We start from the raw sequence: 13,300 nt of genomic DNA, 5'->3' as shown, positions 1-13,300 counted from the left end.
ATATGAATTTTTGACACAGTATTTTTCTGTCCGTATTGTGTTTTGGTTGTGTTTTTTATAATTTGTGTTATAAATTAATTTCGTGACTGCTGTGTTGTGTTACTTTTCTAATGTTATTTAAGTGTTAACAGCATCCAACATGCCGGTGTTCCACACAAAGATTATCGAGAGTATTTTAGAGCCAGTGGCTCAACAGGTGAGTCATACTATATTTAGAATTTAGACCGATTAATTCTAATTAACTTGATACCGAGTCCTATTTCCAATAGACGAACACAAACTACACATTACTCACTACCTGAACTCGTTTTAAGACTTATTTATATCCCTCAATATGCTAAAGTTACTTTAACCTTTCGGAATTTGTTTTTTTTTTTCATTAGGCCCGCTGCCCGCACCTCTATTAAAAAAGCAGCGAAACTTTTCAAATTTTATTTGGTGGCTTTGAGCATTTAAAAAGTAATAAAACAAAGATTTTTACACCTGCTGATGTGAGATAAAAGTTTGTAAAGTGTTATGTTTACGTTAGCGATCTCGATCGCGCCTGGTATTATGTCATCGCTGTAAAATGATTGTGAGGGCCACAGTAACACCTAAATGACTATATTAGGCACTGGCACACTCTGCAGCTGAGAGTTTTAATGATACAACTTTGATTTTTGTTTGTACTGTACATAACCTCGTTATTTGTTGCTAAGGTAAATATGTTCATTCAAAATATCTACTTTTCAAAACCCTATTCGCGATAAGGTTTGACCAATCTACACCAATCACACTAATATTATAAGGCGAAAGTTTGTATGTGTGAATGTTTGTTACTCTCTAACCAAAAACTACCTGACAGATTTGTCTGAAATTTGAAATGGATATAGATTATATCCTGGAGTAACACATAGGCTACTTTTTATCCCGGAAAATAGAAGAGTTCCCACGGGATTTAAAAACCTATATCCACGCGAACGAAGTCATGGGCATCAGCTAGCATTTAATAAAGAAAGAGGTAAAGTTTGATAATTTTTTTTTAGGATTTTGTACCCAAAGGGACCCTAGGACTTAGCCTCAACTGTCTGTCTGTCTGTCAGTAGAATGTATCTTGTGATCTTATATCCCAGAAAATGAAAGAGTTCCAATGTGAGTTTAAAAAACCTGTATCCATCCATACAGATGAAGTTACACAAGCATCATCTAAAGACATAGTCATTGCTCTTCATAATTGGGCCCCAGGAAGTTATATATTATATAGACAGCTGTTATGAATGAAGTCATTCAAACTCTCAAACAATGAACAGTAAATTATGGACCATAACTATTGACTTGTGGTTAGTGTGTAAATGATGATTACTGATTACTATTAAGTATTTATTTTTTACTAGCTGGTACCCGCGACATCGTTCGCGTGGATGTGGTTTTTAAAAATCCCGTGGGAACTCTTTGATTTTCCGGGATAAAAAGTAGCCTATGTGCTAATCTATCTCCATTCTGAATTTGAGCCAAATCTGTCTAGTGCTTTTTGCGTGAAGGAGTAACAAACATACACACACACACACAAACATACAAACTTTCATCTTTATACTATTAGTGTGATGTGATTTATTTTATTTTTCATGTACCAAAATTGTAGTTACAAAGTTATTATAAATTAAGCTTATGTACCTACACAGGAAATGCTTATCTCTAAACAGAGATTTCTTCCAGCTTCCCGTTGCAGGTTGTGAGTAAGGTACATTAATACGTGGAAATTTAATTGTTATTAACAATTGTTGCTTGATCTGTGACTTTGTCCACATGTATGAAGAACTGTTTGATTTTTCTGAATAAAAATCACTCAAATGCGAGTTACACTTGCATCACAACACTTTTTAATGATTTTATATGTTCATGGTTGCAATTTGGAAGTTTTAATTATTAGTTGTCATAGCGGCAATAAAAATACATATTCTGTGAAAATTTCAACCCTCTGCCTATTATGGTTTGCAAGATACAGCCCAATGACAGACATAATATTATGGTTTGCCCAATGACAGACAGATGGACAGATGGACTAACAGATAGTGAAGACTTAGTAATAGGGCCCTTTTACACCCTTGGGGGTACTGAACTCAAAAACATAGCCTATATCCATCTCCTGAATGCCTGCTATGTTTAATCAAATATACCTATATGACACCTGTTACTTTGTCTGAGTGGATTTAAGTTTTAAAAATCTAAATTTCATCCAACTCAAATCAATCAAAGGCAATGGATTCACAATGGATTAAAAAAAATGGGCCAAATCTCGTCCTTTTTGGAACTTATTACTGGTTAATTTATACTAATATTATAAAGAGGAAACCTTTGTATTTTTGTATTTTTGTATGTTTGTATTGAATAGGCTCAAAAACTACTGGACCAATTTCAAAATTTCTTTTACCATTACTTAGAGGGATTCTTCCAAATCCGTATAGGCTATATTTTATCCCGGAAAATAGATAGGATTTTTCGTGGTAGTGTCCACCCGTGCGAAGGGGTGGGTCGCTAGTTTGTTATAGAGCTGTAAGTACCTGCATTGCAGTATCAGAAATGAAGAAGGCTAGTTTAAAATTGGTAGAGTTGTTTTTAACCTCAAGTTCATTTACAAAATACTAAAGCTAATTAGGTGAAGCAAACAGTAATGGTTGGACATTATACAAGCTTGCTATTTATATTTAGGTACTTTTCGCCCTTCGTGTTCCCATTGCAAGGCCATGGTAGATAGAGCTTTGGGTAAATGCCATGGGATTTGGTCACTGGTATAGGTAACTATTGTTATCGTATTTTTAAAAACCGGCCAAGTGAGAGAGATTCGGGCACCCTAATTATTTGTTCAGTATGTATGATGTATTCACAAATTCCCGGTTTTCGGATTTTTTCCTTTACTTGTGCTATAAGACATACCTACTTGCCACATGATTCTAGGTCAACCGAAAGTACCTTATAGGTTTTCTTGACAGACGCGACTGACGGACAGACAAACAACAAAGTGATAAGGGTTCCGTTTTTCCTTTTGAGGTACGGAACTCTAAAAACCTAGTGGTTAAGACTTCAGCCTTTTTGTTGGAGGGTCCGATTTTTGATCCCTGGCATGCACCTCTAACTTTTGAAGTAAAGTGCATTTGCTTTAACGGTGAAGGAAAAGGTGAGGAAACCTGCATGTTTAAGAGTTCTCCATAATGTTCTCATAGGTGGGTGGGCCAATCCGCACATCGCCAGGAACAATAGGTATCTTCTTATAGTATTGTTCTGTATTTTTTGACGTGAAATACCTAGCTACTCCCCTCCCAAACAAATTATTATTGAGAGTTAAGACACCAGATTCACGTTTATCATCAATCTGTGTTAAAAAAAAACATCGTAACAGATTACGAAATAAGCTTACGATTCGGATTTTAAATTTAGGCGCCAACATTCGTCCGGAAACCACTGTAACCGAGGTGAGTCAGGGTCTAAAATTAGCGAGAGTTATTAAGAATTGTAACACCTGACTGTTTTGTTATGATGGAAAATATTTTTTTAACCCCCGACCCAAAAAGAGGGGTGTTATAAGTTTGACGTGTGTATCTGTGTATCTGTGTATCTGTGTATCTGTGTATCTGTGTGTCTGTGTATCTGTGTATCTGTCTGTGGCATCGTAGCACCTAAACGAATGAACCGATTTTAATTTAGTTTTTTTTGTTTGAAAGGTGGCTTGATCGAGAGTGTTCTTAGCTATAATCTAAAAAAATTGGTTCAGCCGTTTAAGAGTTATCAGCTCTTTTCTAGTTTTCTTGTAGAAAAGAAGGTTAGATAACAGTTAGGTTCATAATATTATGTCAATTGACAAATGTCAAGCTGTCAAGATGAACGTTGCCTAAATACATAATTATTTATTTGAAAATGATGTTTTGGAAAACTCAAATACTTTGGATCGTCGGGGGTGTTATAAATTTTTAATTTACACTTGTAAGTAAAAGTAATGGAAAAATGCCGAGTTTCTTGCTGGCTCTTCTCGGTAGGCAAGGCGAACCAGTGTAAGATGACGATTCAAAACTACTTTTTTTTAACGATATGATGGACGGATGAATGGATCGACGGACGGGCGGGCGGACGGACGGACAGACAGACAATAAAAATGATCCTATAAGAGTTCCGGTTTTCCTTTTGAGGTACGGAACCCTAAAAAAGGCCGGCTTTTTAGAGTGAGAAGGGTTTGGCAATAGTCCACCACGCTAGCCAAGTGTGGATTAGCAGACTTCACACACCTTTGAGAACCTTATGGACAACTCTCAAGCGTGCGGCTTTCCTCACGATGTTTTCCTTCACCGTTAAATGATGCGATATTTAATTGCTCAAAACGCACATATAGCTCCGAAAGGTTAGTGGCAGTCAGTTTTGACTATAAAATCTGCAACAACAATGTAACTTAGTACAGTACAACCAAATTAATAATGCGCATGCAGATCCGATTCGATCAGATATTCCGAATCATTGAATCGTAAGAGCCCTAAACAATGCACTTGCATTTTGCACCTTGTTATAAACAAATAGGAGTCAATATCATGTGTATCATACGACCGTTGCCGAACAGTGACAAAGATTTCTATGCGCATTATTAATTTGGTTGTACTGTAGTTATCAACGCGTAGTTATCAAGTGAAACAAGAGGAGTCCAATTATCTGAATCGCCTTCCCAACCGGTTCTTCCGCGCCGAGAATAGAACTGCAATGCGGCGCTAAATAACTGACAACACGCAACAGACGCTGCCCAAACCTAATAACTTTATCTACACTACGTAACTACTTTGTTGAAAACGTAAATAATGCTCCATTTATCTACCTCAGCCTCGTAAATTACGTAACGTCTTTGGAGTACATAACGTTTGATGACGCCTACTACTACAGGTTTCCTCTCAGATTAATAAAGGGTCTGGACTCTGGCCATAATCCACCACGCTAGCCAAGTGTGGCAGACTTCACCCACCTTTGAGAACATTATGGAAGAGGAGTCCAATTATCTGAATCGCCTGCCCAATCGGTCCGTCCGTTCGCGCCGGGTATAGGACTGCATTGCAGCGTTAAATAACTGACCTAATAACTTTATCTACACTACGTAACTACTTTGTTTAAAACGTAAATATACAGATTTAACCGTAATCAGAGTGAACTAGAGTGAGGTAACTCACGGTTATGATCCTGAATCGACGTCTGTCAAATATTAGGCTAGGCACTATACCTACTAGAGGCATAGTGGACGACAGTTAAGGAACTTCTAACGACACGTCGAGGCTCCGACGTCACTAGCAGGCGTCAAATGTTAGTACATTCGATGCAGGTAGCCACAAAGTAGCCCTATATTTCTATGCCATAGCCTAATACCGACCTAAACCGAGAGTTGTTCACTCTGCTAGAGCAGACGTGAAATCTCAAATCGTGAAATCAAACATCAAAGGGACCTAGTCGTTTCATAGCTTACCTAGCGTCAAATGTAGGTAACATTTGACGCTTGCCAGTGTAGGTGGAGCCTCGATGTTTTGCAAGTTTCCTAACTGTCATGTAGGTTTGATAATATCCTTTCCAGGTTAGCCTGTTCCCATCTTAGACTGCATCATCACTTACCACCAAGTGAGATTGCAGTAAGGGCTAACTTGTATCTGAATAAAAAAGTCTGCCCACCTAAGGCTGTCCTGATGTGAGATCGCCTTGGGATCCCAACGTCTATCAGTTTTTCGAACTTACTTAGTTCACAAAACGTTCAATAAAACCTCCAGCCAATTGAAAAGCAATTCGCTGCAGGCCTAGCCCAAGTAAGCAGGCACTTAAGTCGCCGATGTCTGACAAGAATTCGTAATGACTGCAATTTGTTGCAATGCCCATGGGAACAATTGTATTGGGGATAACTATTTACTTCCTGCATTGCAGACAAGCGGTTCCTTCACTGTTAAAGCGAGTGATGTTTACCTAATTACTTAAAACGCACATAACTCTGAAAAATAAGAAGTGGGTGCCTGGTACCGAACCCCCTACCCCGTGAATAGGAAGCGGACGTCCTAAACTCCTAACCACTAGACTCTCACGGCTCTTCGATAGCTAGTTATACATACTTCCATACTTATAATATTATAAATGCGAAAGTGTCTATCTGTCTGTCTGTCTGCTACCTTTTCACGGCCCAACAGTTTAACCGATCCTAACGAAATTTGGTACAGGGTTAGCCTTTATCCCGGGGAGGGACATAGGCTACTTTTCATCCCGGAAAATCAAAGAGTTCCCACGGATTCTTAAAAACCCTTAGCCGATTTGTATGTAGTACCGAGGTAGCTTGCGTCCCTGTAATTGACATAGGCAACTTTTTACCCCGCAAAATCTAACAGTTCCCACGGGATCTTTAAAAACCTAAATCCACGCGGACGAAGACGGGCATCCTCTAGTAGATAAACACACTATTATTATAAAGACGAAAGTTTGTATGTGTGTGTGTGTATGTTTGTTACTCTTTTACGCAATAACTACTGAATGGATTTGGCTGAAATTTGGAATGGAGATAGATAATATCCTGGATTAGCACATAGGCTTTTTATCCCGGATAATCTAACAGTTCCCACGGGTACTTTAAAAACCTAAATCCACGCGGACGAATACGGGCGTCCTCTAGTAGATAATAACATTGTCAATGTCTCGCAAGTCACAAACAAAATGAATATTCATATTATCGTCTACGTCAAGGTCCCAACAGTCAACACCTATCCAACAACAGGCGCCTGTTAGTTATTTCTTCTCTACCGGTGGCCATATGGCGGTCACCCACGCCGCGCTGTGGAAAACGGCGCCTTTGTTTCGTCACGTACGTGTGACACTTGTTGTTGTGCAATTATCTCAGGGTTTCTGTTAACATTGTCTTTTCTTTTACAGCGCTCTCTCCGTCACTTACTCCATACAATCGTAGTTCCCATTTCATTTGAATATTAAGCAACCAAAGTCCATGAAATTTTGCAGACATATTCTAGAAACTAACATCTGTGCCTGTGGAGTTTTAGATTTTTATAAAATACTAGCCGATGCCCGCGACTTCGCCCGCGTGTATTTAGGATTTTCGAAATCCCGTGGGAACTCTTTGATTTTCCGGGATAAAAAGTAGCCTATGTGCTAATCCAGGATATTATCTATCTCCATTCCAAATTTCAGCCAAATCTGTCCAGTAGTTTTTGCGTGAAGGAGTAATGCCCCCTGACAAACATACACACACACACACACACACACACACACACACACACACACACACACATACAAACTTTCGCCTTTATAATATTAGTGTGATTAGTGTGATATAGTTTTAAAATTACAGGGGCGTAACTTTGAGACCGAATATTTTAACGGAAATCTGGAAAACCACAGGCATAGATATTAGTTCTCGGAACGTTTCTACAAAATTCCATTGAGTATGATTGGTTAGTATTCCAATGAGAGACGAACTACGTTTGTATGGAGCGAGTGACGGAGAGACCCCTCTTGAGGGTACACTTCTTACACGCTTCTCCGTACAAACGTATTACGCCTATTACTCTATTATTTGTTGTAATAGACCTAAAATTAAGCCAGATATCGATTTATCTCGCCATTATCTACCTATGCCTTAAAACAATAATTGAATGGCTCTTGAAAAATATTATGTCTATTTTAGGGCTTTTGAAACAACTTCGTGCGTAAATCCATACTAATATTATAAATGCGAAAGTGTGTCTGTCTGTCTGTCTGTCTATCTGTCTGTCTGTCTGTCTGTCTGCTACGTTTTCACGGCCGAACCGCTGAACTGATTGAAATGAAATTTGGTACAGACTTGGGATACATCCCGGGAAAGGACATATGCTACATTTTATCCCGAAAATATCCTCTAGTTTTTTATATAGTTTACTAGGGGATGCCCGCGGCTTCGCCCGCGTGGATTTCAGTTTTTTTTGAATCCCGTAGGAACTCTTTGATTTTCCGGATTAAAAAGTAGCCTATGTCCTCCCCCGGGATGTATTTCAAGTCTGTACCAAACATTAAAATCGGTTCAGCGGTTGGGCCGCGAAAACGTAGCAGACTATGGGTTTCAAAGGGTTCCCATGATCTTTCCACATACAACTCAACTAAGAGAACTAATCGAAGCGAACGAATGCGATGGTAGTGATAATAATCGGGACTGAACATACTCTCGAGGCACACAGGAAACGATAAGGCCAATTTGGGACCTCAAAGTCGGTCAGCCATCCAGTTACCGACTTGGGTCAAGGTTGCTTAACAATCGCAATTCAAAATTGCAAAGTTAACTGCTGTAGACACTTTGGAATAATGCAAATTTTTCATGAAGTGAGAAATTATTTCACCAAAACAAACAATGAAATCCAAGGTTCATCATAATATTCATAATGGAAAAAGTTCTCATAAACAATAGAAATGCCATGCCCTTTCACTGTAGCGTAGCATGGAGCTGTGACCTTTACTCCAGACGGCCAATGTACTGTTGTAAATCTGTATGGAATTTATAATAGGTATCTACGGACAAACAAGAAAGGGCAAATGAAAACTGAAGGATTTACGAAAACGGTAGTTGTTGATAAGTTTGCTTTTATTAAATTACCGAGTAAACAAATAATAAGTAAACTTGTATAGTGCGCGACAGATTGAGATAGTAATCTGGGCGTCCATGCGATTACCATCTCGACTTATCGCGTACTATAGGTACTCGCGACTTCACTTATGCATTTTAAAAAATTTGAGAGAATTCTTTGATTTTCTGGAATAAAAAGTATTTTATTTAACCTGAAGGGAAAAATCGAATAAGCTGTGATAGCCTAGTGGTTAGGGGTTAGGATGTCAGCCTCGTAATCCGAAGCCGGGGGTTCGATCCCGGGCACGCACCTCATAACTTTTCATATTATATCACACAACGAATGAAGCCGGATTTTTTCAAACTGTTCCAGCTGGTAATCGAATCCAGATCCTCCTATTAATAAGACAGTGCATACCACTGTGCCAGAAATATCGTCATGTAAATGGAATAGAACATAGATCAGTAGATGATGGCTAAACACATTAGCTGAGGGGTGGCCGCACCTTGCAGGCTGCAGCCCCACCTTTGACGCTATCTTCAAGGGCGGGCGGGAATTTATACCCATCAACTGCGGCTAAATATTGGATGGGTCTTTATTGAGGGGTGCTGCGACCTTGGTACGATAACAGACAACGTAGCTAATGGATTAAGAGCCAGCGCGTGCCAGAACTACGTTATTTTATAAAAACTGAAAGTTTCTTTACGCTTTGTCCCCAACACAGGGGGGAACGATCAGCGATTTCATGATTCTAGGTCAACGGGAAGTACCCTATAGGTTTTCTTGACAGATACGACGGACGGACGGACAGACGGACAGACAGACAGACAGACAGACAGACAGACAGACAGACAGACAGACAGACAGACAGACAGACAACAAAGTGATCCTATAAAGGTTCCGTTTTTCCTTTTGAGGTACGGAACCCTAGAAAGTTTAGTGATGTGAAAATACTAAACAAGGGGCTAGGTCATTTAAACAGAATTCCAAAGAGGGAAAGATTTGCAATAGCAAACATATGCTAGCCTAGCTGATGCTCGCGACTTCGTTCCCGTGGATATAGGTTTTTAAAAATCCCGTAGCCTAATAATAAGATAAGTAATAAATAAATGAGAGAAGATAAAAAATTGGTTGTCTGTAAAGTCGGTTTACTGACGATAGTTGAACGTGACAACAAAGGCCGATTGTGCTTCTTTGTCGCTCGTTCCGCGCTCTCGCTTGCACTTTAAGCCTTACATGGAACGCCTCAGAGCGAGGTAACGCCGCGTGAGTCATGTTTTTTCGTGCGTGCAGCCGGCTCTATCGAATTATAAGACGTTGTCACGTCAAAAGTAGCCTTGGCATTATAATCCAAGGTATAATCTATCTCCATTCCAAATTTCAGCCAAATCCGTCCGTAGTTTTTGCGTGAAAGAGTAACAAACATCCATACATACATACAAAATATCCCGTTTATAATATTAGTAGGCTCTTTTTACCTCATCTTGGAAATATATAAAGTCCACGGCACGATTTCCCAAACATTTTGATGCTGTGCCAAGTTGCATCTCAAAGCGGGACGATTCGAAGACCCAAAAACTCTGAAACTGAAATTGCTATAAAAATATTTTGTTTTATTCAACGTGGGGGTCCGCCTACACACGATTTATCTTTGCAGATGTTTATGTTACCTGTATACCTCTATTGTTTGATGGTAAAGAATTGAAATTATAAAAATTCATCATCTATCTATACTCATTTATTATTTACTAGCTGACGCCCGCGACTTCGTCCGCGTGGATTTAGGTTTTTCGAAATCCCGTGGGAACTCTTTGGTTTTCCGGGATAAAAAGTAGCCTATGTGCTAATCCAGTATATTATCTATCTCCATTCCGAATTTCAGCCAAATCCGTCCAGTGGTTTTTGCGTGAAGGAGTAACAAACATACACACACACACACACACACACATACAAACTTTCGCCTTTATAATTAAATCCCGGGCACGCACCTCATAACTTTTCATATTATATCACACAACGAATGAAGCCGGATTTTTTCAAACTGTTCCAGCTGGTAATCGAATCCAGATCCTCCTATTAATAAGACAGTGCATACCACTGTGCCAGAAATATCGTCATGTAAATGGAATAGAACATAGATCAGTAGATGATGGCTAAACACATTAGCTGAGGGGTGGCCGCACCTTGCAGGCTGCAGCCCCACCTTTGACGCTATCTTCAAGGGCGGGCGGGAATTTATACCCATCAACTGCGGCTAAATATTGGATGGGTCTTTATTGAGGGGTGCTGCGACCTTGGTACGATAACAGACAACGTAGCTAATGGATTAAGAGCCAGCGCGTGCCAGAACTACGTTATTTTATAAAAACTGAAAGTTTCTTTACGCTTTGTCCCCAACACAGGGGGGAACGATCAGCGATTTCATGATTCTAGGTCAACGGGAAGTACCCTATAGGTTTTCTTGACAGATACGACGGACGGACGGACAGACGGACAGACAGACAGACAGACAGACAGACAGACAGACAGACAGACAGACAGACAGACAGACAGACAGACAACAAAGTGATCCTATAAAGGTTCCGTTTTTCCTTTTGAGGTACGGAACCCTAGAAAGTTTAGTGATGTGAAAATACTAAACAAGGGGCTAGGTCATTTAAACAGAATTCCAAAGAGGGAAAGATTTGCAATAGCAAACATATGCTAGCCTAGCTGATGCTCGCGACTTCGTTCCCGTGGATATAGGTTTTTAAAAATCCCGTAGCCTAATAATAAGATAAGTAATAAATAAATGAGAGAAGATAAAAAATTGGTTGTCTGTAAAGTCGGTTTACTGACGATAGTTGAACGTGACAACAAAGGCCGATTGTGCTTCTTTGTCGCTCGTTCCGCGCTCTCGCTTGCACTTTAAGCCTTACATGGAACGCCTCAGAGCGAGGTAACGCCGCGTGAGTCATGTTTTTTCGTGCGTGCAGCCGGCTCTATCGAATTATAAGACGTTGTCACGTCAAAAGTAGCCTTGGCATTATAATCCAAGGTATAATCTATCTCCATTCCAAATTTCAGCCAAATCCGTCCGTAGTTTTTGCGTGAAAGAGTAACAAACATCCATACATACTTACAAAATATCCCGTTTATAATATTAGTAGGCTCTTTTTACCTCATCTTGGAAATATATAAAGTCCACGGCACGATTTCCCAAACATTTTGATGCTGTGCCAAGTTGCATCTCAAAGCGGGACGATTCGAAGACCCAAAAACTCTGAAACTGAAATTGCTATAAAAATATTTTGTTTTATTCAACGTGGGGGATCCGCCTACACACGATTTATCTTTGCAGATGTTTATGTTACCTGTATACCTCTATTGTTTGATGGTAAAGAATTGAAATTATAAAAATTCATCATCTATCTATACTCATTTATTATTTACTAGCTGACGCCCGCGACTTCGTCCGCGTGGATTTAGGTTTTTCGAAATCCCGTGGGAACTCTTTGGTTTTCCGGGATAAAAAGTAGCCTATGTGCTAATCCAGTATATTATCTATCTCCATTCCGAATTTCAGCCAAATCCGTGCAGTGATTTTTGCGTGAAGGAGTAACAAACATACTACACACACACATACAAACTTTCGCCTTTATAATATTAGTGTGAATATTAGGATGCCCGCGGCTTGGCCCGCGTGGATTTCGGGTTTTTTTTTCGGAACTTTTTGATTTTCTAGGATAAAAAGTAGCCTATGTCCTTCCCCGGGATGTATCCCATGTCTGTACCAAACATCAAAATCAGTTTAGCGGTTGGGCCGTGAAAACGTAGCAGACAGACAGACACACTTTCGCATTTATAATATTAAGTATGGATTTATTTAGAAATCTTTATTGCACACACACATTACAGGAAAACAATTTATAGATACTTAATAAATTATACAAGTAGTGCAAAGGCGGTCTAATAATAATAATTATTATAAAGAGGTAAAGTTTTAGGTCCTTTTTCTTTTTGAGGTACGGTACCCTAAAAATCAAATCAAGAGTCTCGAGAATGGTATTTACGTAAATGTTTGTGCAAGTTGCAACACAAAGGCGTTATCACGGTAAAGAGTCAACACTGTTTATCTATGCGGATGTTTATCGTGTATTTTTACATATCTCTTCAACTGGCCGGGAGGCAAAAGCTCGCGAGAGACACTACAGGCACGTTTCGTCTCTTCTCTTTGTTTAGGGGTCTAGCATAACTAATGTGGGGTTTTTAGGGTACCTCAAAAGGAAAAATGGAACCCTTATAGTATCACTTTGTTTGTGTCTGTACGTCTGTCGTGTCTGTCAAGAAAACCTATAGGGTACTTTCCGTTGACCTAGAATCATGAAATTTGGTAAGTTGGTAGGTCTTATAGCACAAGTAAAGGAAAAATCACGGGGAAAAAGCTTTTAAATAAAATCTTCGAATCAATCCAGCCCAGTATGACGACATTATTACACCAGCCCACGGCAACACACCACATATCCACACGGAGGTGCGCGGGCGCCGCCGCTGCCATACAAGGCGCGTACGCAACATTCCTAACACAGACGTTGGCAAATTCATTCATAAAACAATGTTTTACACCGTATGTTAGGTAAGGTTTGTAGGCCATACTAGGTAATGGTATCACGTACGCTTCGACGGAAATGGTCTAGTACGCTCGCGCTATAACGTTAAATTAAATTAACGTTAAGTTA

At 39.5% G+C, this 13,300-nt stretch overlaps 1 protein-coding gene and 2 long non-coding RNA genes across 5 annotated transcripts in view; 1 reads left to right on the top strand and 2 right to left on the bottom strand.

Moving 5' to 3' along the window:
* LOC123877197 (vinculin) overlaps positions 1-13,300 on the top strand; it is a 38,224-nt gene continuing 24,924 nt past the window's right edge. For 2 of the 3 annotated variants that reach the window (XM_045923726.1, XM_045923725.1), the window contains exon 1: positions 1-196. In XM_045923726.1, coding sequence (XP_045779682.1) covers positions 140-196 — 57 coding nt within the window. In that variant the 5' untranslated portion in view covers positions 1-139. The remainder of the gene's footprint in view (positions 197-13,300) is intronic. The other variant, XM_045923727.1, reaches the window with a different exon arrangement.
* Positions 8,885-10,313, bottom strand: LOC123877218. The gene is made up of 3 exons (XR_006798529.1): positions 10,261-10,313; positions 10,061-10,168; positions 8,885-9,197 (listed from the first exon to the last, which is right to left on the bottom strand). It is a non-coding gene; the product is annotated as an uncharacterized LOC123877218 (long non-coding RNA).
* On the bottom strand, positions 10,603-11,998 carry LOC123877217. The gene is made up of 3 exons (XR_006798528.1): positions 11,944-11,998; positions 11,743-11,850; positions 10,603-10,875 (listed from the first exon to the last, which is right to left on the bottom strand). It is a non-coding gene; the product is annotated as an uncharacterized LOC123877217 (long non-coding RNA).

This window comes from Maniola jurtina, chromosome 23, assembly GCF_905333055.1.
Source record: "Maniola jurtina chromosome 23, ilManJurt1.1, whole genome shotgun sequence".
Taxonomy (NCBI): Eukaryota; Metazoa; Arthropoda; class Insecta; order Lepidoptera; family Nymphalidae; genus Maniola; species Maniola jurtina.
Note: the sequence above shows the minus strand (reverse complement) of the source record. Positions and strands in the feature narration are given on the sequence as shown.